The sequence below is a fragment of the Lethenteron reissneri genome, chromosome 38 (genome assembly GCF_015708825.2).
Source record: "Lethenteron reissneri isolate LAM-NWPU_2019-01 chromosome 38, ASM1570882v1, whole genome shotgun sequence".
NCBI classification, from domain to species: domain Eukaryota; kingdom Metazoa; phylum Chordata; class Hyperoartia; order Petromyzontiformes; family Petromyzontidae; genus Lethenteron; species Lethenteron reissneri.
In genome coordinates, this window is record NC_083816.1 from 6,727,152 (window position 1) to 6,754,971 (window position 27,820).

General features: G+C 49.8%; 1 protein-coding gene across 2 annotated transcripts; it reads left to right on the top strand.

Moving 5' to 3' along the window:
• The first annotated feature begins 792 nt into the window (after positions 1 to 792).
• LOC133351618 (mucin-2-like) lies at positions 793 to 27,648 on the top strand. 2 transcript variants are annotated; one of them, XM_061566946.1, is made up of 5 exons: positions 793 to 1,195; positions 17,583 to 17,645; positions 18,721 to 19,595; positions 23,248 to 23,424; positions 24,937 to 27,648. In XM_061566946.1, exons 1-5 carry the CDS (start codon positions 1,162 to 1,164, stop codon positions 25,273 to 25,275), a joined length of 1,488 nt encoding a protein of 495 aa, XP_061422930.1. In that variant the 5' UTR covers positions 793 to 1,161; the 3' UTR covers positions 25,276 to 27,648. The 2 variants fall into 2 exon arrangements, with proteins under 2 accessions (XP_061422930.1, XP_061422931.1); XM_061566947.1 differs by lacking the exon at positions 17,583 to 17,645.
• The last annotated feature ends 172 nt before the right edge of the window (positions 27,649 to 27,820 follow it).

Here is a 27,820-nt window from a genome sequence, read left to right on the forward strand (position 1 = left end):
GGTGGGGGGGGGCGCGGTGGGAGTGGAGAGGATGGAAAGAGGGCAGCGGGGAAAACGTGGAGCTTGGAGCGCGAAACCCGAGCCATACTCCTGGATCGCAAGTACCAATGCGGTGTGTCGAAGATCGATTTTACATCAGTGCGATGCCACCTGCTACGACTTAACGGTGCAGGTAACGTGGTCATTGTCGGAACTAGATGATTGAAGCAAAAATATTTAGTCGTGAGCGGGTAAAACGTGGGGAGAGGAGTGCTTCGAGTGCACATTGAGAGGCCGAAGAAGGAGCACGTGGATTGATGCGCAGGTTAACGGCGTCATTCAACCTGTGAACAAAGGTGAGAATCAGAATCTGTATTTAGACAGGAAAAATCCGATGAGCAATGAAGCTCTTGTTTTTAACACGTGTCCAGTATGGGCGGGTGTTGGGCAAGGACGTGTCGGAGAGTTGCAGCCAAGGAATGGAACGCGTCCGAGGAGACGTCGACAGAGGAGATGGAGCGATTGAGTCGGTGGTTGCATCGCGGAATCGTGAGTGTTGGCAGACACCTTTGGGGAAGTATTCATCCAGCAGTGGATTGACCCTGGCTATTGATAATTATGAATCCTCAAATCCTGGATTTCAGCGTCTGGAATCGGCGAAGAGTCTAAAACCCTGAGCCAGGAGCTGTCTTCCAGAATCCAAATACGTAGTCGGCAGAGGCTCGTTAAAGGATTACATTCCTGAATTCAGGATCCTGGAGCCAGGATTTCCGCATAAAAACCACGACTCGCCCTTGGTCTCCACCACACGTGTCTCCCCTCTGCAACAGCAGCTGTAGCATCAGCAGCAGTAGCAGCAGCAGCAGTGGCATCAGTAGCAGAAGCAGCATCAGCAAAAGTAGCATCAGCAGTTGCGAAATCATTTCAAAGCAGGAAGCAAAGCGTCTCAGTCTTCAAGACCTCCACAGATGATAGCCTTCCATCGCCATCGATGTCATAAGTTGAACAATTCATTGGCCATAATTAAATTAGCTTAACTTTCCATTTTTTTGTGAATACGTTAACGATAACGCCTGTAATTGGTGTTTTATGAAGTTCATTATTTTTTACTGATATTATACGAAGCCTTATTTAGGTTTCATTTTTAAGAGTGGATTCGAGTGCAGGTTACAGAAGACGGCCATGCGGTGGTTGGGGAGTTTCCTGCTGCTTACAGGTGAGTGACGCACGTATGTTGAACTTCTTTCGCACCGTACGTAGCCAACCGTGCCCATCGGAAAAGCAACGTGTGCGCGGCGTTCGTGTAATGTGCACCTAGCCTGGCACAAGCGTGCAGGGAAGTCGTCGCAACTTAGTAACGAATTGCTGCTGCTGCGTGTGTACGTCTATGTGTGTGTGTGTATGTGGGTGCGGTGGAGCAGTGGTTAGCGCGCTGCACTTCGAACCCTGCGATCCGAGTCAGATACCCGCTCACGGTCAACACCGGTGACGATTATCTGAACCGGTCCTGGGCCTCCCCTAGGTCGACTCAGCCTCAAATGAGTACCTGGTGTGTTGTGTATACATCGCCACTGGGGAGACAAAGGCGACCGGGCGTTGTTCTGTCCACGCATGGTGCTCAAGGACTAGTGCTCGCTCAAGACACTTGCCCCAAAAGTCGGTTATGGCTATACGGGGAATCTTTGTCTTTTCATGATTGTGTAGTGGGGAGCGGTAGTACGGTGATTAGCTCACTGCGCAACGTCAACCGGCAACCAAACATCGATGCGCTTACGTGAACGAGTGGCTGGCGCGGTGTGGTGTGAACATTACCACTGGGGAGACAAAGGCGGCCGGGCGTGGTGTCTGCCACACCGGTCTTAATAGGTGTTCGCTCACCGTGCATGCAAGCAGCGGTTAACGTAAGGCTTCACGGGTCTGTCTTTGTGTCTATTACAAAGCTGCGCGTTCATAACGGCGGATTCGCAACTGACCAAGTCCCTTGTTCGATGTTCGTCACCGCTACCCCTTGAGCTCATCGACGTCGTTATAATTCACAGGACCCCCCCTTAGTCAATGCGGGTCAGCCTCGTACCATTGTGACGCCAACGCACCTGTCAGTAGCAGATGAGCATCTCCGCGCGCACGCCCTGCGAACATCGGTAGAAGCGCGTCACATGTTTCCGTTCCGGAGAAAAAGTAATTACGGGGGGGTTGGGGGGGTTGGGGAGCGGTGGCGCAGCGGTTAGCGCACTCGCGCTATGAACCCGGTGAGCCCCACGGCGAACTCGTCGGCCACGGCTTGCGCGAGTGGTGGTGAGCGTGGTGTGAAGAATGGTCAAACAACACCCATGGCGTGGGAGAGGCCTTCACCCAGCAGTTGGATTGACGAAAGGCTGTACATTATTATTATGATTTTCATAATAAATAAATAAAAATCGAATGTGTTTATCCAGAGAAGCTTAACTGAGTCTCGAGACAGTTTCTTTTTTTTTCCAGGAGGTTTCTGCATCGCAATGTTTGGCCAATTGCATTCTTGTTGTGATCAACGATTTAGTGATGCTGCTGCGTTGGCAGCGGTGCACAAGCTCAAACAACCAACAACAACAACAAACACTCGACACACTCGTCAACAATACCGTGGCCTTAAATTGAAATACACGCATAATAGGCAACGTTAAAGGCAGTGTTCTTCACTAATTTTCAGAGGGGGCGGGGGGCACTTTCGCCGATAAGACATCGTGAGTGCGAGGGCCTCCACACATTTGAAACCGCTGGGGGTTTGACAGCAGCAGTACCACGATGATGATGATGGGGGGGGGGGGGTGTTTTCACATTTGTCTACTGGTCGGGAGTTCCGCACGTCAGGGCCGCACTGAAGGCCACCAAGGGCCGCCAGTGACCCGCGGCCCTTCCAATGAAAACCAATGGTCCCTTCGACAGATCCGTTCACACCCCCCTCTTTATTTTTCTATTAAAAACCAACACACAGCGTTGACGTGCTACCTGTGCCCACCTATTTTCGTTCGCCTCTTGCTCCCACAAATTTGCACTTTGTCTTTTTCGATTCGGGTGCGCATTTCGTCACCGTCGTACCAAAATTTGAGATCTTACCTTCACCTCTAACGAACTTCTTCCGACGCCTTTTGCCCTCGTTATTATGTGTGCTTCGACGCGCGCGTGTGCCTCCCTTGTTAGTTAGTCTTTGAGCACCGTGCCGTGTTCTCCTTCTCTGCAATACCCACGTTTCTGTCTTTGCTGTGCTGCTGCTGTTGTGCTGACGCAGCACCAATAATCTCCCCGCGTGTAGAATAGCCGAGCAGCTGGCTAAACGGGATCATTCTCCTTCGAACAAATCAGACACTCATACTCAATACAACGCCATTCATTATTAGGACGGGGGAGTTGTTTTTTTGGTGTTCCAATGATGTTGAACTGGTGTGTACCGAGAGGAACCCCGCCACGCTTTCGAAATGGTAACGCTCAAAGTTACACACAGACGGGTTCACGAACCTACTTTCTGTACCGCGGTACAACTACCAGCCATCACCTGGCAGCCTCGTTGGCCTGGGAGAGTTTCGTCAATGTCCCCACCCCCCCACCATCACCCCGTCCCCTCGTGATTCACCAACCCTTTACCTCCATGGCGTTGGGGGCCCTAGGCGGGCATAGCCGCCACGCTTGCGTCGTTAGAGGAATGACCATCAGCAGGCCCGGGCTGGCCATGGGGCAGCAGACAAATGCCCGGTAGGGCCGGTCCGTTCGGAGGGTCGGTCTGTGTGGGGAAATTTCAAAGGTGGTCAGAGTAAAAAAAATATTGCTTATTTACGCTTTCAGTTGGCATTAAAGTTCCCATATTCGGCAGCACCCAAAGATTATTCATACTCTTTGGTTCTTTCGGTAAAGTCACGTAGGTATACAATATTTTATTTTACGTTAAAATATTTTATTTTATATTAAAATATTTTATTTTATGTTAAAATATTTTATTTTATGTTAAAATATCTTATTTTATTTTATGTTAAAATATTTTATTTTATGTTATACCTACGGGACTTTACTGAAAGAACCAACAAGTATGGATTCCTGCAGTCACGAAAGCTTCAAATCAAGATAAAAGATTCTTCCTCACCAGCCCATTTGTGGGTTGGTTGTTTTTTTTCTATATTTTTTGGACCCAGCCCAAAATAGACCAATGAGATCGCACGGCGATTTGTGCCCCGGTGTCTTTACAAAAATGCCTCCAGGCAGATTTGTCCGTCACAGACCATCAGATCGCTCCTCACCTGGGAGGGCCCGCGTGTCTTTAACCCGACGCGTGATTCGGTGACCTCTGCGTTGGCAGTGGCGCACAGAACCGGCAGGTCCCCATGGTCTAGCCATGTGCAGTCTCCGACTCTTGTTATCCACCCCGTCTCTCTGGCTTCTCTACGCGTGTGCTATGCAGAAGGACCGTTGCCCGAAACGTCGTCTAGTCTATATTTGTCCCCCTTTTTAAGGCCACGCAGTGCTACTGACGAATGGGTGAGTCACGTCTTGTGTGTCTCTGCTGCGCGGCAACTGCAGCGTCTCGCACAAGGGCTGGAGGCGTTAGCCATGAATCTTGGTGGTGGTATCAACTTCGTTGACAATGACGACTTCTTTATCTTGACCTACAATTCTTTTGGTTGCGTTTTGGCTGCGGCTAAACTTTGTTTGACAGCACTCGACAGGCGAGGCTTGGTGGATCACATAGGCATCTGCGAAATTCCCAAGACACCCCCCCCCCCGATCCAACCCCCCCCCCCCCCACACCTTGGCTACGAGGTGGTCATTTGGTGAAAGTTGACAATATTGCAAGTTGGTTCGAGAGAACTTTTGGAGTGTTTTCCTCTCGTGGGATGATTTTTTTTTGGTCCGGGCATAGTCATACATTACAGAATACACTCCTGTACACATATACAAAGACAAATATCTCCTGCATAGCCTTTAACAGACTGTTGGGGCACATAGTGTTAGTGAGTAGCACCTATGAAGGCCGGAATGTCTACACGAGAGGGTGGGTGCCCAGTGGCACGCCCCAGTGCTCATGTTTTACACACCTCACCAGGTATTCATTTGAGGCTGAACCGACCTAGGGAAGGTCCAGAAACGGTTCAAATATTCGCCACTGTTATTTTTGGTCGTGAGCAAGAATCGAAAATTGTGTCGGCAGGTTCGTGGCTAAGTGCGCTAACCACTGCACTACAACTCCCCAGTACACACATATCTATATAAAGACAAATATCCCCCGTATAGCCTTAACACGCTACTGAGTGAAGTGCTGTGAGCGAGCTCCTATGAAGCCCGGAACGCAACACGAGGGGGGTGGGTGGCCAGCACCACGCCCGGCCACCTTAATCCTCGAGCGGCGAAGTTTTGACACACCGCAACTAGGTCCTCATTTGAGGCTGAGTCGACCTAGGGGAGGACCAGGACCGGTTAAGATAATCGTCACTGGTGTCGCCCGTGAGCGGGAATCGAACACGGGTCGCCAGGTTCGTAGCTCTGCGCGCTAACCGTGATGCCACCGCACGCTATCGCATCACACACACACACTCTGAACTTAACAGCAGATATCGGCACTGGCAAAACAGACTCAACGAGACTTTCCTGCGTAAAATAGGGGACAATTGTGATGAGTATCGTGTGAAGCAAGGTCCAATAACCCCCGCGACCTCCGGCACGCCGTGGGGAGGTCTTCCTCCAGCAGTGAATTGGCCAACGGAACTTTACAGAGACGTACATTGTGATTATTTTTTATTATATTTATTTTCATGATGACGCTCGTTTGACCAGAGGATCCTGCCACGTTTTTATTGTATTTGTTGCAGCTTGTGCTCTATGTATAATCCCGATTGAGTTATAAACGGGTATTATTGAACACGTGGCAAATTTCGACCGCGACGCCGGAACCGGTGACGCAATGGCTTACCACTTAAAAAATAATCACGTGACAGCATCGGTGTGCAGCAGACGACGCGCGTACATTGTCAAAGTGTTACGGTTAATACACGCGACGCAGGATTAACCGGGGAGGCAGCTTGATGCGAACCGTGACCACACCCCTGCTGGAACAAGCGGCGAAGGCGCTGCCGCAGGGCCGCGTCACTTCTAACGGGACACGGCAGGGGGTTCCACCCTTCGGCTCTTCCGTTCTTTCTCTGCTAACGCGAGCCGGAGTCTCTAAGAATGAGCGGATGTGAGTGAGACACGCATTCCGCTTAGCTCTCTCTCACCCCCCCCCCTGCCCCCCCCCCCACGTCTCTCTCTTAGTCGGCTGTATAAACTTTCTACCCAACGATTCTGACTCATCTGGCTGAGTCGACCTGAGTAAGGGAGGAGACGGGGGTCATGCTTGGTCGGCTGGGTGCCGCTTGCCACCGCCGACGTGGACGTCATCTCTCTTCATCCTCTCATCAATCCGGGAGTCGAACTCAGGTGGCAGGTTTTTTTCGTAGCGCGGCGCGCAAGCCACTGTGCCCACGTGCCACACACGCCACGAATGTGTCACGTGTGTGCATGGGGAGCGGTGGTGTGGCGGTTAGCGCTACGCTGCGCTACGAACCCGACGACCCGAGTTCGATTCCCGCTCACGGCTAACCCCAGTGACGATTATTTGAACCGGTCCTGGGCCTGCCCCTAGGTCGATTCGGCCTCAATGAGTACCTAATGCGGTGTGTAAACATCGCCACTAGGGAGACAAAGGCGGCCGGGTGTTGTGCTGGCCGCCCACCCCCTCGTGTGCCGTGCTGGCCTTCATAGGTGCACGCTAACAGCACTTGCCCCAACAGTCTGTTAAGGCTATACGGGGGGTGTTTGTCTTTTAATGTATGTATCTGCGTGCCTGTGTGTATGTATGGATATGCGTGCGTGACTCACCGGACAATCGCCCTCCAACAACGGGCGGAGGAGCGATGCTCACAACAACGAGCAAGGGCGCCGGGCGGCTACAACGCGAGAAGTTAGTCACAGTGGAGAGCGCAAGTGGCGCTTCTCCAAGACGTCTCAGTCATATTCTTGGTTCTTTCGGTAAAGTCACGTAGAAGGGAAATAATACAATAATAAAAAATAAAGCATAATAAAATAATTCTCACGACGTTTCGGCCACAACGCAAGCAGCCGTCCTCAGGTGAAGAACAGGTCTGTCGGAAAGGCAGCGTCATTCAGACGTCATTCAGACGCTGTCTTTCCGACAAACCTGTTCTTCACCTGAGGATGGCTGCTTGCGTTGTGGCCGAAACGTCGTGAGAATTATTTTATTATGCTTTATTTTTATTATTGTATTATTTCCCTTCTACGTGACTTTACCGAAAGAACCAAGAAGATGAATCCCTGCAGTCACGAAAGCTTTAAATCGACACGTCTCAGTCAGTCAACCATGGCCCCTGGGTCTGTCCCGTAACCTCCTGCACCTAGCCTGGCACATCAGTCAGCCCACAGCACCTGGGTCTTTCCCGTCACCTCCTGGCGGCAGCAAGCTCTCGACTATTACCGTGGCCTCAACATGCACCTAGCCTGGCACATACGCTGTCGTGACGTCGTCGTAATCTGAAGGGCGGTGTCGTCGTGGTCAATGTGCGCGTGTACCATACATCTGACGCGCGGGGTTCGATTCCACGCCAACGGCTAACATCAGTGGCGAGTCACGAGACTGAACCGTTCCTGTTCAGGCTGTGTGTGTGTGTAAACGTCAGCGCCGGAGAGACAAAGGCGGTCGGGCGTCGCGTTGATCGCACTACGCGCATGTGTGCTGTGGTTGCCTTCATATGTACTCGCTTACAGCCCTTGTCCCAGAAAGATATAAAGCTTGCAGAGGTGATGGCACGGGTGTTAAGATGTCAAATCGCCAAACAGACACCAATTAAACTAAACTATGAAACTATTTTTTTTTATTTTACCAGCTAAGGCCCACTGAGCGTTGCAGCTCTTTTTCAGAAGCGACCTGGCCACAAATGATAGCTCAACGAAGTGGCCGATCATCATCACGTGGAAATAAACATCAGATGACTCGGGGAAAAAAACCCACGCGACCACGGGGAGAGAGAGAGAGACATGCAAACTCCAAATATACAGCAGCAGGCGTCAATGCCGCAATGGATCCCACAACCGCATGTAGACCAGGCGAAGTACTTAACAACTCGCCCTCCATCTCACCACCGTCCCTCCTACCCCGCCACCTCGTGTAAGGCATTATTACGTCTGCATTAACCACACGTGCTTGTGGTAAAAAAAAAAATCATACAACCAAATATGCTTTGATCATGTTTGCATTGTTCTTGAAACTACATTGGCCTAGGCCAGAGAGAGCCTCCTCCATGGATTTGTCTCACGCATTGCTCAAGACCAGAGGCTGTCCAAAGGTGATCCAACAACCCTCGCCTCCAAAGGAACCCGGATCGCAGGTGCGGCTCGCAAGCCAAACACGCACGGCTGTAATCTTGATTTGAAGCTTTCGTGACTGCAGGAATCAACACTCTTTGGTTCTTTCGGTAAAGTCACGTAGTTAGCAATCAAACGACAGAGCATTAATAGCTCGGGTTAGGCAGTTGCATTTATGGGGCTGCTTTTTTGCCAGAAAGGTTCATCATCTTGAAACTGGTTAAAGGGGTTCCATAGATACTTGGGGTAATCTTTGTGCGTTTTTTTTTGTTCTTTTAAATTGTAACTCTAATCTGTCCTACGCGTTATCGGTTGCCTCAACAGGTCTGCAATGCATCTCGCGTTTCTCGTGCTATGTCGGAAATGATTGGGCTAATCTTTGTTCAGTGTCCGTGTGTTCGCATTTTTTTCTCTGTCTTAATGTTTTAACTCTTCGCCGGAGGTCTGAAGGGGCCCCAGGAGATACGAAACCTGCAATCTAAATCTGCTCTGTGTAAGCATTCTTGCATCTTACGAAAATAAAACTCATATCGCAATGCTGCACTCCTTTTTAGATTGTCCGAGGTTGCAAGGAATTCCACTCATTGATATGTTCAGAAAAATACCGCTAGTTTTTTTTTTTACGCTTTCCGACTCAGCTTGAACGCGGTAAATGCATCAGCTTTGTCTGTTCGCCCGTCTGTCCGTGTGCACTGGGGAGTCACGATAGCCTTCATTAAGGCGGCCCGATGTGAATGAACCTGGAGTGTAAAGTAGCGTTGCTAGTAGGGACTCATCCTAGAGCAGTGGTGTTTAACCTTTACTGCAGCCTGCAACCCCTTCGGTTCTCAGAAAGGGCATCCCAGGTTAAGAACCAGTGCCCGAGAGAAAACCTGACACGTTGCCCACAACTTGGGAGACACACGCACACACAGCAGAGCAAAAATGATAATTTGTCAATATTAAAACGCGTTTTTCTCTGACACGCTTTGTTTCAGCTGTCCGTGCTGCTGATTAAAACAACATACTGAACAGCGTTACGGAATCCATGCGTATGCAATATCCCCTCCTACCATTACTTACTAATTTCGTTGTCTCATTTATTGATTTATTTAGGACTGGGATATGGGTGTTTTACGTATCTATCTTGTTTGACGCTTAGTAAAAATGTGATGAAGTCATCGTGCCACGGGATGGTGAATCCATTCGAAAATCTTGCGCAGCAATTTCTGCCTCTCCCCCCGAGTGAGAGACCCATCCACCGCAATGGATGAATGGATCGCGATTGTGATTCAATAGCCAGATCATGCTTAACGGTGGTGGACTATATCGGCCTCTTGTGGCTACGGGCGTAGCGTGAACTGCTTACATACAACACGTAGAGTAAAACACGTATTCATTGCGACACATGCGAATCAATGAGTGTGCTCATGACCTTAACAACCGACATCTGTTCATCGATGTCCCCTTGCTGTGTACTCGATGTTTACGTTTCTTCGACTATGGTAATCGTCTTGTGCGGGGGCATCAGTGGCATTGACCATGATGACATCTCAGCCTTTATTGATCTGAATTATTTCACTGAATTCAGACGATAACCTCTCCATTGTCAACAAGGCAACGCTTTGTCCTTCCGATATGAGGCAGCCACTGGAGCTAAGCACTTGGGCCACACATTTCTTTCCAACTGCTTTTCGTTGTTTAACTTTGGTGTCCTTTCTCCGCACCTTCCATTCGCGCGGGTGGCTACGTACGGTGCGAAAGAAGTTCAACGTACATACGCTGTCGTCATCATCATCACGTTCTGTATACAGCGTGAGGCTCCGTTACCCATAACGTACACTCCGACTGCTTGACGTTAAAGATCCTGTGGTGGCATTGGCAAGGGGAGGCCATGGCGTGCCGGCGTCACGGTCCAAATATGCGAACATTCGAAAAATGACCACACAGATGTACTGCATTGGGAATCACACGCACAGCAGCAGCAGCAGCATCATCCCCCTCTGCTTTGAAACTCCTGCAGGCTGTGTCTCTGAAGCACAGCAGCAGAGCCCTGAATCGCGACCATAGACTTGCGCTGTAAGAACGGCGCAATTAGCAAATGTACTTCTAGAAAAATTATTACGATGATTTCCCATCTCCTGGCCACCTCGCAACCCGAAGATCGGGATTAGGGGACCTTCACATCGTCTTTAGGTGATTCACCAACCATCGCCTCCAAAGGAACCCGGATCGCAGGTGCGGCTCGCAAGCCAAACACGCATGGCTGTAATCTTGATTTGAAGCTTTCGTGACTGCTGGAATCCACACTCTTTGGTTCTTTCGGTAAAGTCACGTAGGTAGAAATAAAGTAAATTAAACAAATCACGACGTTTTGACCGCAACACAAGCGGTCGTGATTTGTATTATTTTATTTCTAACCACGTGACTTTACCGAAAGAACCAAAGAGACGCACGGCTGTCTCAAGTTGAGCGGCACTTTCCTTCGTGACGACGCCAGTTGCAGTCGCGACGGGGTTTGACCTGATACTACGACCCACACATATCTTGATACGAAACACACAAGTGAAGTAATGTAATTCTTCATCCGAGTTATATTTTCTTAAACCACACACCCACACACAATGCGTATGACGTCGTATACAAGTTAGAACTGGCAGTCGTCCTACACATATAGTTTCAAGACTGGATTTAATCCACGCTAAAGCCATCCGTGTTTTTTGCGAACGAGAAATGTCGCCTCTTCAACCTCCCGGTGCGGCAATTCAAACCTTGCGCGAGAGTCTTACATCATCACCGGCCTCGCTCCCCCTGCCCCCCCCCCCCCCCCGCGAGAGAGGGCCCCCTCCAGTGGACAGTTGGCCTACTCTTCCACTCTGACAAAACGCCTTGGGAGAGGGCGAGCGTTACCCACGCTTGGCACCACCGCACGCGCACTGCCCCGCATGATCGACTCACGGTGGAGGCGGTTGTGCCACGTTGCTACCTCTGGGAGGACGCAGTTGAGATGGATTCGTTTCAAATGCCACACCGGGAGATGGAAACCGGATAACTTCTCTCGGATTGCGAGTAGTTCAAGTTCAAGTTCATTTATTAGGTATAGCCCTGTGAGCCATTCGGCTCTTGAATCGGGTGCAACCGCAACAAACAAAAAACAAAAACATGAACAAAAAACATCTTAAAGTGAATATGTGACTAAGTGCAAACAGAAAATCCAAGAAAAGACAGCAAAATATTGCAGAAAAAAACACCGTACACCAACGCTGTGTGCAAAAATCCCAGTGGGATGCAAGTCAAACAACAACAACAACAACCATAAGACAACTTAGATTAAGGCCATCAGTCTAACTCTGTACTACAACAAACGAGGGTGGTAATAAAATAAAAATAATTTTATACATTTTAATTTCATTTCATTTTTTACCTACGTGACTTTACCGAAAAAACTAAGAGTATTAATCTTTACCACCCTGTACTCGAATCCTTGCAGTCACGAAAGCTTCAAATCTAGAATTGGTAAAGATTACGACACGGTAGTTTCCCCAGTTCCAGCCTTTTTCGTGTTAAATTTAGACCCCCCCCCCCCACCACTCCCACCCCACCTTCGAGTCACAACCGAGTCACGTTGGAGGGCACGACGCTGGCGAATTTCCACGAGGTCAGAAATAGCATCAATGGGCGCCCCGCCCTTGAGAAACAATAGGAGATCCTTCCACTGTGGAACTGGGGCGTTCGCGTCCGGGTTAGGGTTAGGCTTAGGGCGTTTATCCTCTCTGGACTGGGTTCGTGCCCGTGACCTCTGTTAAGTCTAGAAGGAAATTATTGACCAGTGTCTGTTGAGGTTTTTTTTTGGTGGTGGTGGTGGTGGTGGTGGGGGAAAGGGACGTGGTTCTTGATTTAACTTACAATGAGTCAGGGTGTAGCCACGTGAACCTGTGCATTGAACTCTATTCGAATGTTAGTGGGCGGACATGTGTGTAAAGTGGGGAGTGCGGTAGCGAAGTGGTCAGCGAACTGGGCTACAACAAACCCGGTGAGCCGAGTTCGAATCCCATACCCTGGCTTGGTCGGGAGAATGCAGTACAGAAAAAAAATGCGGAACCACACCTGTACTGTTTGTTTGGGATATCGTGTTTCCCCCTTGCACGCGTGGATTTTCTCAAGATGCTGCGGTTATTTCGCACGTGTAAGAACTCACTCGCTAAATTGGCTGATAACCCCCTCGGTCAATGTGATGAGTGGAGCTTGGTTGCAGAGGAAGAGAAATCTAGACCATAGGGGCAGCAGAGGAGGAGGAGGAATGGAAATCCTATTGAGCGGTAATCCTATTGAGCGACAGAAGTTGACTGGGGGGCGTTGATAACATTCTTCGCTTGTCGGAGAGGTCAAACATGTGTTAACAAAATATTCTGCACATCTATGTGAGTAAGTTCAGACCAGCATATACATCATAAGTTTAGATCGGGCAAAAGCGAAGATCCCCCCTGTAGCCTTAACAGAATGCTGGGGCAAGTGCTGCTAGCAAGAACCTCTGAAGGCCGTCACGGCACACGAGAGGGGTGGGTGTCCAGCATCACACCCGGCCGCCTTTGTCTCCCTATCGGCGATAATTACACACCACACCAGGTACGCATTTGAGGCTGAGTCGACCTAGGGGAACCCAGGGCCGCTTCAGATAATCGTCACTGGTGTTCGTGGCCGTGAGACGTAATCGAACCCGTGCCACCGGGTTCGTAGCGCAGCGCGCTAACCACTGCGCCACCGCTCCCCACGAACACACACACACACGTACACAAAGACAAAGAACCCCCTGCATAGCCTTGGCAGGCTGCTCGTGGAAGTGCGGTTAGTGAGCACCTATGAAAGCCGGCAAGAGGGGGGTGGGTGGCCAGCACCACGCCCGGCACAAACGTCAATGCCATTGTCGATTGCCGTGCAGAAATGTCTCAAAATAAACCAACAACGCCGGTGCTGACGGGTCCGAGCTCTCTGCCGGGTCACGGCGTCGTGTCTCCTCGATCGTCTTCTCGCTCGCAGACGGGGGGTCGTGGCGGTGGCTGTGAGTCTGGAGTGGCTCAACTGGCCCGTTCTGATGTTTCTCTGGCGGCCCGATCTCGCTTCCTGCCTTTGTGCGTTTCACCACTTCGCGTGTGCGCCTGTGGCTCATGCAGAGAACAGAGGCGATGGGGGGGGGGGGCTGCTGGGTGTGGAATAGCAGAAGTAAAAGTAGAGGTATCAGCATGCAGCAACATCAACAGCAGCAGCATCAGTCGTATCATCAGCAATAGCAGCATCTGCGGCATCAGCAGCATCATGAGAGGTATCAGCAGCATCAGCAGCAGCAGTATCATCAGGAGCATCATCAGCAGCATCATAATCATCATCAGCAGCAGCAGGATGTTCAGCAACATCATCAGCAGTATCATCATTAGCAGCAGTTATGTCATTGTCATCACCAGCAGTAACAAAACCATCGTCGCCAGAAGCGGTAATTATTCGTCGTTTAAGGATGATCATCAGCAGCAAGAGATGCACAATAATAGGTACTCTGCCACGTTGGTGCCAGAAGTCCTGGCACCATCATCTTTTTCCGTGTGTGGCTGATGTTGCTTTGCAGCAACAACTGTGATGTGTACATCGAGGTGGTTGAGCCAGGGGGTTGCGTCAGTAGTGAATCGTCGCAGTGACGATGATGCCCCATCCTTTGTATTTGCGAATCGGGCATTGAGTCGCAATACATCCCCTGGTACAGTTCTGGGTGATGATCACCGTCGCGTAATCACAATCGGTAAGCAAGAGCCAACAGCGGACCTAAAATCAACACCAACAGCAGTCGCTTTATTATTATTAGCATAATCAGCAGCAGCAGCAGAATCATGTTTATCATTAAACGCAGGGCCATTGACCAAAGTATCATCAAAATGAGTTGCAGCAGCATCACGAGTAGAAGCGTCATCAATATCATAATAAGTTGCAGTATCAATATCAATAATCGTAGAATAAGCGTCATCGTAATCGGCAGCTGTAAGGGATTACAAATGTTGTTGATCGTCATCAATGACATCGACAACGTTCGTATTAGATTCACCATCATCGTATTTATGGTCTTGGCAACATCACCATAGTCATCATCGCCACCACTGTCACTATCCTCATCGCTACCATCACTACCATCATTTCCAGCATCACCATCATCATCACCAGCATCAAACTTTATCACCACCATCATCAAACATCATCGTTACCACCATCATCACTACGACCAACCATTACCACAATCACCCCTAACATCACCACCACAGTAATCATTACCATCATAATCACAATCATCGCCATCATCACCACTGTCATGATCAGCATAATCAACTCTGACACCATCACCACCATCATCAACACGACTATCATCACCACCATCACCACTGTCAGCCCTACAAACACACCACCATTACCATCATCAGCTTCCACACCATCGCCACCGTCATTATCACCAATCACCACTACCACCATCACCACTGCCATCCCACCACCGATACCATGATCACCATCACGACTACCATCATCACCACCACCCCGTGAATAATAAACCCCGGTCCCTCCCAGTCCCCAGGAGTCTATGGGCGAAAAGGAACGAAACTTTCCAAGACCCTTGGCTTCAATAGAACGTTTGTTTTGTTTATGAAATGAATTAGATGTTCCCATTGTTATTTTTTTAGCAAATGGTATCTAATCTGTGTGTGTGTGCTACGTGCAACTGACATCATTGGGCGAGCACGTGGTACTGCACGTGGTCACACGTGTCTGGGCCCCCGCGTCACCGTTTGTTGATATTTAACATCGTGACAACGGGTGGAACATTTTTTTTTTACTTCCCACACCCATTGTATAATTCCCCCATGATAATAGACACTCCCACAGAGATCCCAGCGCATTGTTTCACATCTTCGCTCCGATACCCCCCCACCCCCCCCCGTGTAGAGTAGAGGTCGGCTCGGTGTTCTCACGCCCTGAGTGAGTGTTGGGGTTCAATACATGGCCGTGTTTCTAGAGACCCCGAGCAGAGCGGTGCATCATAAAATGTTGCGTCGAGCTAGGGCCCCGAAAAGGGATTAGCGAGAAGGGGCCTTACTTGGTCAGTTTCACGGGCATTGTTACAAGTGTAAGGACGACTTGACGTACTTCTCTTGAGATGGGTTCTTTATTGAAGACACGTTCACTTGAAGGTAGGGCAATTCCACTAAAACCGCGACTATTACAGTTTCCTCTGAAGGCCACGGTGTTATTAATGACGAGTGTGTCGGGGTTGTCGTTGTTAATTGTGCTTGTGGCACCACCGACAAAGCAGCAGCAGCAACAGGAGCAGCACCACATCATTCGTGACAATATTTGTGGGCAGGCTGACTTTGTGTGTGTGTGTTTAGTTTGTTGTCCTTACCCCCGGCACCTCCGATTAGCACGGTTGGGTACGTGGGGTGCGAAACGAGTTCAACGTAACATACGTACACATCGTGGGCGTTCAAAGTCACATCGCTGTGCCTTCTAGAATTGAAACAGGGCAAAGGTTTTGACGCAATGCAAAGCGTTCAAAATGCATTTGCGGAGTTACGTAAATTTGATATCGCGATAATCGTCGTGTCATATTGTATCATATCGTGAAGAATCTATATCGCGGCAACACCCACGAGCCGCTCGAGGGCTCGAGAGCAACACCGCAGATGGCGTGTTCTACGGTGCTTGTTGTTTCCATTATTTGGTGGTGGAAGCGGTGCACAACCACAGTTAACAACAACTCTACACACTCGTCATTAGTAATACTGTGGCCTTAAAAATGTCTGTTAGACTCCTTATGTGCCGTGAACAAGGGTCACTGCCCGAAACGTCGCCTGTTATACTTTTTTTTTCTTTTGAAGGCCACAGTGCGTTTTACGAATGTGTTGATTTTTTTTTCTTATTTAAGAAAAATCTATTTTTTTTATTTTATTGAGCCAACCAATTGAACCGTGACCAATAATTAATTAGAGGGAGAATAGTTATCCTATTCACTATAATCGTTACCCTACTCATTATAATAGTTACCCCATTCACTATAACAGTTGCTCTTCACTTTAACAATTACCCCATTCACTATAACATTCATCCTGTTCACCAGTGGCATGAAAAAAACAAAATTAACCGCGTAAATACTACCAGGACAGCGATTCGTGTAGAATCTGAACATTCATGCTACAAAGTCCGGAGTATCTGTGTGCGCCGACGCCACTTTTCAAAGAGGAATGCGTCAGTGGTTGCTAGGGATTGCATTATAATCATCCCCGTGACACCAGCCAATCAGCTGCCAGAGAAACAATCCTGATACATGTGTGTGTGTCTGTCCGTGTCTATCTATCGTGTGCCGTGTCGACCTTCACAGACGCTAGCTATACAGTCTGCTCAAAAGGCTACATGGCATGGAGAGTATTTGTATGCGATTGTGCAAGGGTGTGTGTGTGTTCGCGTGTGCGATTCTTAGCGTGTTTTAATGCGTGCGTTTTCGTGATGGTGTGTGTCTCTGTGTGTCTATTTGTGACAGCGTCTATCTGTGGGTGTATGTGCGCTACAAAACGAGTTCGATTCCCGCTCACAGCCAACACCAGTGACGATCATCTGAACCGGTCCTGGGGCTCCCCTAGGTCGACTCGGCCTCAAATGAGCACCTGGTGCGGTGTTTAAACATTTGGGGCGCAGGCTCTGGCCAACCCACCCGCTCGTGCACCGCGCCGGCCTTGGTAGGCGCTCGCTAACAGCACTTGCCCCAAAAGCCTGTTGCAGGCTATACGGGGGAACTTTGTCCTTGTTGTGTGGTCGTGAGTAATGGGCGCGACGTACGGCGGCTCCACGGACCCGCCCCTACGATCTCACGGAAAGTTGCGCAATCCGAAACCGCGTGAAATCCTAAATCTGTGTCGACGAAGCAATTTGCAGAATCGCGTCGGCCCTTCGATGCTCGGTAAATTATTATTCGTTGGCAGACGCCTCCGGAAAGTAAGACGCACCACCCCGGAATGGTTTTGACCGGGTGGACAAATAAGTTGCGCCCGACAAAAGGCGTTCACACACAAAAGCGGCGGCGGAGGAGAAGGTAGGAGGGAGGGAGAGGTTGGTAGGGGTGGGAAGCGGCTGGGGGTGGTGGTAGGAGTGTGCGGGTGTGCGTCTTATTATCCGGAGAATGCGGTTGCTAATCTCTTGATTGTCTTGTTCGCTCGTGCCAGGATGGTGGATGGTGGTTGCGGCAAATTCTGACCATCCAAGCGATGTGACAACGGTGACGGGGGGTATGCTGCGCAGTCACGAGACAACATCCTTTGTTTTTTTTATGTACCATGAAGACGGGCCGTTGCCCGAAACGTCACCTATTTCGGTGTTATTGCTATCGTCTTGTCAATTGTGCTTAGTTCGCCGTTACCAACCCAGCAGCATCACTACCACCAGATTACCCATCGCCATCAGCAGCAGCAGCATTAGCAGCAGCAGTAAGTTCATTATCATCGACAGCATCGGAAGTAAAAGTAACTTCATCACGAGCCGGAGAGCGGTGGCCGCGCACGTGGCCTGTAATCCAGCGCTGTGGAGGCAGCGAGCGTTGGCGGATCACTCGCAGATGTTGTTAGACTCCCTTACCGTTGGCGTCGAGGAGGTGCCATCCCCAGGGCTCGCCAGAACAACAAGGCGATAGAACGAACGCGCGGACTAATCTCATCGGAGGAAGTTGGAAGGCATGGAATTGAGTGTTGCCCCCTTGCACGCGTGGGGTTTTCTCCCGGTGCTCCGGTTTCCTACCACAGATGCGTAAACATGCATTCATCGGCTGGAAACATCTTAATATACAGAGGACCGCGAAGCATGGGCAATTATTGCTATAGCGACGGCTCCTCGCGCCCTGGCTGCTGCTGTCACTACCGTCCCCGCTCGTCCTCTCAGTAGCATCAGCAGTGGCTTCATCATCAGTAACAGCAGCATTAGTAGCAACATCATCAGCAGTGTTGTAGTATCAGAAAGTAGCTTAATTTATCATCATTAGCAGCAGTAGATGTAACTTCAAGATCAGCAGTAGCAGTAGTTCTATCATCAGCACTAGCATCTTCAACAGCATTGCCAGCACCAGCAACAACAGCAGCAGCAGTAACTTCATCAACAGCAGCAGCTGAATAATCAGCAGCCGTAACATCATCAGCCGCAGCAGCAGAAGCTTCATCATCAGCTTCATCATCAGCATCAGCATGAGGAGTAGCTTCATAAACAGCATCAGCAGCAAGATCGCCATCCACGTGATGTGAATACCGACGTTGTTTAACGGGGCGACGGTGTGATTCTCAAAATCCGCGTCTGTTCGTTTCTCTTTGCTTGCAGTTTTGACCACGTTGAACGCAGTCAACCCCTCCGCCAGCACATCTCGTCTACTAACAAATCCCGCCACGACACACATACCACCATCGATGGCAACCGTCACACAGCCGACACAACAAATAACTACTCTCAATAAAAACAACAACGTCGCATCATCACCATCATCAACAGTACCATCATTATCAACCCCATTATCATCAACACAACCATCATCAACGCCACCCTCATCAGCCACATCAGCAGCAGCGGCAGCAGCGGCAGCGGCGTCACCAGCCGCAATAGAAAACACTTCTTCAAACGCAGTTGCCACATCGGCAACTAACCCAGCATCCACCCCTGCAAACACCAACACCACCACCCCCGCAAACACCAACACCACCACCCCCGCAAACACCAACACCACCCCCACGAACACCAACACCACCAACCCCACGAACACCACCACCACTCCCGCATATGAGGCCAACATCACCCCTTCCCCCAGTACGAACGCGACGGAGTTACCCAACAACGCGAGCATCACGCTGCAGACTGCCAATTCCTCCACGGTCACCCCCAAGTCGCCCCTCTCCTCCTCCTTCTCGTCGCCCTCATCGTCCACCTTCCCATCCGCCACTCCCGGCGTGTCTCGGGACGCTGCCACCGTGAACGGCACTGACACGACTCCGCCCTCGGCGTCGGAAGCCGCGAGTTCGAGTGTGACCACTGCTGGTGGTGATATCAATACTAATAATACGAATAATCGATTCGACGCATCCACTGCCAAGACCGCGACGACACAGGATGCGAGTGAAGGTGGAGTGCCGGTCGACGATCGTGGCATCGACGACGGCAGCATAACTCCGCCACCGTCGACTGCTCGCCCAAGCAAGACCGAGGTAAAGTGAAGCGGAGGACTTCTAGATTTGAAGCTTTCGTGACTGCAAGGATTCATATTCTTAGGTTTTTTTCGGTAAAGTCACGTAGGTAAAAAATTTAAATAAAAATTTTTGTTGCTATTTCATTTATACCTGATGATGATTGCTTGTGTTGCAATCGAAACGTCGTGATTTTTATTTTATTTTACTTTTATTAATTGTAATTTTTTACCTACGTGACTTTACCGAAAAAACCTACGAATATGAAGCGGAGGACTTTGAAGCGGGTCAAGGATGCGTCTTTTTTCTCGACGCCAACTCACACCGCGCACTTACACTCGTCATCAAAAGCCAACCCCGAGCTCACCCGACTCCCGTCCACTTTATTTCGCCCGCCTCACCCAGTTGCCCCGCCTATCGCCTTCTCGGTGTGCCCCGACCGTTTACAATCCATCCCTGCAATAATCCGATCGGAGTGTCCTCCACTCAATTGTCGGATTGCGTTTGCTGCGCACGGCAATGACCCCTGACCCTTAACCCGTGGTTGTGTGTGAGGATGTCCCGAACATCCTCTACAGGAGTAACAATGATTACAATAGCAAGTCCTGCGTGATCAGCTCGGTTTAATGATTGGTACCTGGATGCATCCATGATGTAGATGATGAGTGCATTATGTTAATGTGATGATGCTGTGTTGATTAACTCATGATGATGATGGTGAGTGTAACAATACATCATGATGATGATGGTGAAAATGGCATTGGTCAGTAAGTGATGGTGAGTACCAACATTGATGATGAAGCGTCAATGATGATGATGGTGGTGGTGGTGATGATGATAAATACATTTTGTACTTGAGTGAGTGTCAGTGTAAGTACTGATGGCATGTTTAAATATATTGTTATTCAACTTGTTGCTAATTGACTGTAAACAATGATGATGACGATGATGATCATTGTGAGTGATGGTGAGTGTAATTTTTAAGGATGATAATTGTTGCATTGTTTAAATGTATTGATGATGATGGTGATCATTTTATGATGCCAATGAGAGAGGAGTGGGTAGTTACAGACTGACACCAACAATAACCAACTCCACTACAAGGACAGCTGCTATCAGGGGGTGCCCTAGGCCAAAATAAAACCCAACGTTCTGATACTTTTGTTACTTTATTGGCGCAGTATAAATGAAATGTGTTGCTGCTATAAATCCGTGCCAAATTACAGCTTTCTAGCCCTTCGAGAGCGTCATTGGGATTTACATCAGCCACTCGCTCTGAAGGATCCTCCCAATCTACAAAAGACAGGGTCCTTCCTTGTGTATGAACATCTGGTTATTCACCAGCATTGGTTCCAAAAAGCCTGCCTCTGCCGATGAGAATGTTGAAACCGGTCCAGAGATATTTGTTTTTGTTTGTATTGAACAGATTCTGCTGAAATGATGCACCGGCAAAAAAAGAAGGCCGGTGCAGCCAATGGGATGTGTTAAAACAACAGCTACGAAATACAAAGGATGTATTCATCTGCAGGAACAGGCTCGTGAAGGAGGCGCGTATTTATGTCAGAATAAGAATATTTATTTAGACTTGAGGAATCCGATGAGCTATGCAGCTCTTTCTCACACCTATCCAGTAGGGGCGTGGTCAGAACGTTACGACAACAAACCAGACAGGAGATATGAGTGCAAAGTAGAGGAAAGGTCAGCAAATCACTAAAATGTCTCCGTCCAAATAAACGAAACTACTTTATTTTATCAGGTAAAGCCCACCGGGATCCTCAGTTCCCGTCAGCCTGATGTAACGCACACACGCACGTGGCATGCACCGAACATTCCTCGCGTTCCCCGTACCCCTCCGTTCCATCACGGAGAAAGCCCCCCCCCCCGCACCCAACCCTCCCTTCTTACCTCTCCCACCCTCACACACAAACCCCATTACCCCCCCCCCCCCACTCTTACACCCGCCCCCCACAACTGTGAACCCCAACAACCACCAAAGTGTTGCTTGTGCTGAACCAATGCTGCTGAAGTCAATCATTATTGTAAGTCCCAGAAGGCCGTGCGGCCGGTGGGATGTGTACATTATAAAGATTAAACTTTCTCAAGTGGAGGGAGGGATTGTGGATGAAAAGGAGACGGCATACTGTCTGCTTGGTTATTTTAATTTCACATGTAGAGCAGTGTTCTTCACTAAATTTCAGAGGGGCGGTGGGGGGGGGGGGCACTTTCGCCGATAGGACATCAGTGTGAGAGGCACCACACATTGGACATCATTGGGGGTTTGACAGCACTATAATGATGGGAAGTATTTTTTTTTATTTGTGTAGTGTCGGGGTCACACTAAAGGCTAAAAGGGTCCACCGGTGGCCCGCGGGCCTTGCAATGAAGACTGACCAACATCATTGGTAATTAAAATATTTTTACACCATTGGAACCTCATTTGCCAGTAGCAAAATATGTTATAATTGTTTTTTTACCCTTTTATCTGGCAACAAAACTGACACTTTTTTACAAGGAGTCATGTTTGCATTGACCACAATACCTGCAGTCATAATGCAAACAAAAAACACAACTTTGATAATGTATGCACTGTCCTTGAAATTGATTGGTTCACACCCGAGACAGCTTTCTTTAGAGCCTAGTCTCTCATGGTGTTGGACCAGATGACGCCAAAAGGCGTCATCTGGTCAGAAAATCTGTTTTAATGGCAATCCGTGATTTACACTAAACTCCTCACGAATGTAGCAGTGTCATTTATTTATACAAATTTAGCCCGGAATTAACGCTATACAAACACACACGTGTTCCTTTACGTATTAACAAGAAGAAGGGGGAAAAAACCCAAAATGTGCGCTTTAAATAACTATTAAAGTAAACAGCTGCGATAGGGCATGACCCACGCACCAAGTTGAATTCCGGGGTGTTGGGCGATGTGTGTGGGGGGGCTATTGACGCAAGTTTTCTCTACCCTTGACCTGCCCTGTCCATTCTCACGTCAACACAGCCTAAATCTCTTGCGCGGGCTCCAACATCAATCAGGGCTATAGGAGTGGAGGATTGCAACGGTTACATCTACCGGTCATCATCATCATTCATCATCATGAGTCACGATCAATCCAGGTCCACGTCCAGATTTCACGTGAGAAGTATGATTTGGTCTATTGTAGAAATAGTAACAACGCGAACTGTACGTTTGTATGTATTCGTAAATGTCTGCAGTGGTGGGGAGCAGGTGGCGCAACGGTTAGCGCGCTGCGCTACGAACCCGACGACCCGAGTTTGATTCCCGCTCGCGGCCAACACCAGTGGCGATTATCTGAACGGGTGGTGGGCCTCCCCTAGGTCGACTTAGCCTCAAATTAGTACCTGATGCGGTGTGTAAACATCACCACTGGGGAGACAAAGGCGACCAGGCGTGGTGCTGACCACCCACCCCATTCGCCGTGCCGGCCTTCGCTCAGTTGCTACTCACCGGCAACACTTGCCCCCAAACAATCCGTTAAGGCTATACGGGGGATCTTTGTCTTTGTGGTGCTGGCCACCGACCCCCTCGTGCGCCGTGCCGGCCTTCGCTCAGTTTGCTCCTCACTAACAACAACTGTTCGATTGTTAGAACAACACGTGGGCGATCTTCATCCACGTGTCTTTGTCGTTGTGTCCCCCCCCACCTCCCCAGGCCGTGACCGAGCCCGACAGCTCCGACAGCGGCCACCAGGCGGCGGGTGCCGAGCGTCCGGGCGGGCCGCGTCACAACGTGCGCACCGTGCTGCTCGCCGTGGGCTGCTCGTGCCTCGTGCTGCTCGTGTCCGCAATGCTGCTCTACAGCAAGCGGCGCACGCGCAACAAGAGCTGGGTGAGCGGCGGTGGCGGTGGCGGCCACACCACGCAGTCGTAACCCCAGCCACTTCCCCCAACGTCGAGTTTTTGGTTGCTTATCTTTATCTCACCGGAGCGACAACTTCCAAGGGTGCCAGTAGGATGAGTCTCATAGCGCACGGGTGTGACCCTGAGCGCGTGCCGTGTCGGCCTTTATAGGTGCTCGCTAACAGCACTTGCCCCAACAGTTTGGTTCGGGTTATATATACGGGGTAGTATCTCTTGGAATCTCTCATTTACTTGATACAGCAAGCGTGCTGTGACGGTTCCACCTGAAGACGGAAGCTTGTGTTGCCTCCGAAACGTCGTGATTTTTATTTTATTTTACTTTTATTAATTAAAAATTTTTAACTACGTGACTTTACCGAAAAAACCTAAGAATATCTTTGTCTTTGTTTGTGTGACAGTAGGGGAGGGAGGGGGGCCAGGGCGACGATGATTGCCACTGTGTGTAATCCACACGAGATCACGAACATTGAGTAGTAAACCACCATCGCGTCCTGGCTGGCCATCGACCAGAGATGCTCACTGCTCTTCTGCGGCCGTCTGGAACGCTCTTCCGTCCGATATTGGAAAGCCACTGGGGGCTATGCACGTTTAAATCATCATCTAGATTGACAACCCCATTTTTTATTGCCTTTTTGTGTTGAGTTTGTTGTCCTTCCCCCGCACCTCCAATTTGCACGAGTTGGCTACGTACGGTGCGAAAGAAGTTCAACATACAAACATTCGAGTTTTCAATTGCAAGAGTGACCTGGGCGCATTAGTCTGCAAGTAGGGGGGCAACGATGGCTCTTGCACATGTGACCAAATGTGATCGCAACTCTGGCTGTCACCTGATGAAGCTAGTTGTAATTACAGGCGAAACGTCGTACTCCGATTGTAAATGTTGTGGCTTGGCTCTCCAACACACCGGTGTTGCTGTACTAGTGACGAATTCGCATGTTCTGTTTACGTGACAACCATAACTAGTTGGCTGTGTCGGGTGGTGGATAGTTTTAACGATACATTTATATATTTACGCGATCTAACCCCCCAAAAATATCTATTTTATGACTATATCCTGCTCTCTCTCGAGTTCTCGCCCCGTTAAACGAAGTGAACTTTGCGCGACTACAGCCGAGACACATTGCCCATGCCTTGTTGCCAATGTTGATCGCATCTTGCCGATGGGCGGCGAATGTTTCCACGTTTGAGGACCTCAAACTTCTGGACGGATTGTAGAAATTTTGCAGCTTATCGGTCAAATGTCGAGGCAATTACTGAACTACGAGTGCTTTGCGAATTAAGCAACAGTAACTTCGAATAGTGCGGCATGGAGCTCAATTGGAATCTAGTGCAGTAGGTCCACGACATTTGTAGGTGATTGTGACCCAACGAGAACGCCCGGTCAGTCAAAAGTCATCGCTGGATCGTGAGAGGTCATTAAATTGACCACGCCCGATGCACCCTGACCATCTCTCCCTCCCTCTCGACCTCTCCGCGCCAGTACGTCCACAACGACCACCAGGTGCTCGAGAACCCCTGCTACGAGAACGGTTGCCACGACAACGGCGGGAACAGCAACGGCGGTTGCCACGACAACCCGGCGATGGAGGCGATCGCGGGCGGCCCGTCAGCGGCGGCTGCTGCGGCTGCGGCAGACGGCTGGCCCGACGAGGCGTGGGGGTGCGACACGGGCCCCCCGCTCCGCCCACCCGGCCGGGCCACGCCCGCCAGGGTGGTGGCGTCCCCCTCGGTGGGAGTTGACGCGTGGGTCGTGCCGCTGGACAACGTGAGCTCGGGAGACGACCCGCTCGCTGGCCTCATGCAGGACACGCGCCTGTGACGTGCACGTTTGCGCGCCTGTGACGCGCACGCTTGCACGCACGCGGGCACGCGGGCACGCGGGCGCCCCCTCGTGGCAGCAGCGTCCCTACCGGCAGCAGCACCAACAGCAGCGCTCGCAGCGCCAGTAGCATGAGAATAGCACGAGCAGAGCCAGCAGCAGCACTAGCAGCACCAGGAGCAGCAGCACTAGCAGCACTAGCAGCACGGACAGCACCAACAGCCGCAGCACCACCAGTAGCAGCACTAGTAGCACCAGGAGCAGCAGAACTAGCAGCACGGGCAGCACCAACAGCAGCAGCACCACCAGTAGCAGCACTAGTAGCACCAGGAGCAGCAGCACCAGCAGCACCGGCAGCACGGGCAGCACCAACAGCAGCAGCACCACCAGTAGCAGCACTAGCAGCACCAAGAGCAGCAGCACCAGCAGCACCGGCAGCACGGACAGCACCAACAGCAGCAGCACCACCAGTAGCAGCACTAGCAGCAGCACAAGGGACAGCAACAGCAGCGGCACTAGCAGCACCAGGAGCAGCAGCACTAGCAGCACTAGCAGCACGGAGAGTACCAACAGCAGCAGCACCACCAGTAGCAGCACTAGCAGCAGCACAAGGGGCAGCAGCGGCACTAGCAGCACCAGGAGCAGCAGCACTAGCAGCACTAGCAGCACGGAGAGTACAAACAGCAGCAGCACCACCAGTAGCAGCGATAACAACGCCACCAGGACTAGAACAGCCCTAGCACCGCCAGTAGCAGCAGCAGCAGCAATAACAGCGCCAGCAAGACTAGCAGCAACAGCAGCATCAGCAGGATTAGCACAGCACCCGATCAGTGCGGCTTCGGGCAGTGGTTCTTAATCTTTATTGCAGCCCTTGCACTCCTTGGGTATCAATCGTAAAAAAATATATAACGTTAATAAGTACGTAGGTTTGATGAAACAAAGTAGTTGAACTTACGTGCCCTTGCTTAATTTGTGTTTCGATGATTTACCTTCTAAAAAAGAAATCTGAGCGTGTCTCGCACCCCCGTAAAGGGCATCTCGCAACCCCAAGGGGTGCACGTCAGAGGTCGCAACCGGGTACCCGATACCCGGCTACCCGTACCCGGCCGGGTACGGGTACCCGTTTGCGACCCTGGTGCGGCCGGGTACGGGTTACGGGTAGTCCGTGAGTCACTGGTGAGTCACCTGTTTGTCACTCATTTCCCAACGTCTCGTCTCTTCTCACAATTCAAGTTCCTAGAATCAACCCACCCGCGCCTGCAACATGGCTTCATTCCAGAGGTCGCAATCAGGTACCCGATACCCGTACCCTACCCGTACCCGGCCGGGTACGGGTACGGGTACGGCCGGGTAAGGGTACCCGTTTGCGACCCTGGTGCGGCCGGGTACGGGTACGGGTAAGGAATCAAAACCCGTTTGCGACCTTTGGTGCACGTGCACCCCGGGTGAAGAACCACCCCATGGCTTAAGGGATGCTTGTAGTGACGGATGGAAGTTCGTGGAGTGGGGTCCCCGCTTAGTTCGCGGGACTTTGCGTCGTGTGGCCGCGGGGGTGAGGGGGGGGTTCAGTCGAAGTCACGTGCCGCGTTCACCCCCCCACCCTCCCCCTCCTCCCCCTCCACCCCCTCTTTATCTACTGTTTGAAATGTTAAAGTCTAGCTCGCTACTGTGGCAGGGACTGTATTTTGTTTGTAGATGTGAAGCTTTCGGTAAAGTCACGTAGGTAAAAATAAATAATAAAATAAAAATAATGGAAATAATTATATAAATAAAATAATAAATATTTTAGAAATAAAATAATACATCTTTTATTTCTATTATTATTTCTATTATTTATTTATTTTTGCCTACGTGACTTTACCGAAAAAACCTAAGAGTATGCATCTTGTTTAACGTTCTAAACAAGGCAAACGTGTGTGTTTTTTTTATTTAGGCTTGAGCTATGATATATAGTGTTATGGCGGCTAGTTTCTATGATATTTGTTAAATGACAGTTGTATTATGTTATAAGGATGTCAGTAACTATTATTAGCTGATGTGTTATTTTATTTGTTTTACACGCGTATTAACGTACTCACCTCGTAATTTAAGCATCAATTTTAAAATGCTTGTGTTGCTTGTGTTCACGACGTATTGATTAAGGATATCATCGCGACCGTCTGTAGAAAAATCGATGTTATGACAACGCATACCTGCTGTAATGTAATGGGCATTTGACCATGATCCGGCAATCGGTTGCATTTCGATTTAAAGCTTTCGTGACTGCAGGGATTCATCTTCGTGGTTCTTTCGGTAAAGTCACGTAGAAGGGAAGTAATAAAATAATAAAAATAAAACACAATAAAATAATTCTCACGACGTTTCGGCCACAACGCAAGCATCCGTCCTCAAGTGAAAACCAGGTTCGTCGAGGCGACAGAGTCTGAATGAAACAGCACACGAGCTTGGAGCATATATTTATGCATATGTAGTACTAATCACATTCCTGCATTTCCCATAAATATTTCCCATAAATATGCTAAATTCCTCTTGATATGCAAATTCC

What these genes read in the sequence shown, in the direction of transcription:
- LOC133351618 (XM_061566946.1), top strand. Translation starts at nt 1,162, where the DNA reads ATGCGGTGGTTGGGGAGTTTCCTGCTGCTTACAG. An exon ending in GAGTTTCCTGCTGCTTACAG is followed by an intron (nt 1,196 to 17,582) that starts GTGAGTGACGCA and finishes CGCTCGTGCCAG; the next exon opens with GATGGTGGATGGTGGTTGCG. An exon ending in TGTGACAACGGTGACGGGGG is followed by an intron (nt 17,646 to 18,720) that starts GTATGCTGCGCA and finishes CTTTGCTTGCAG; the next exon opens with TTTTGACCACGTTGAACGCA.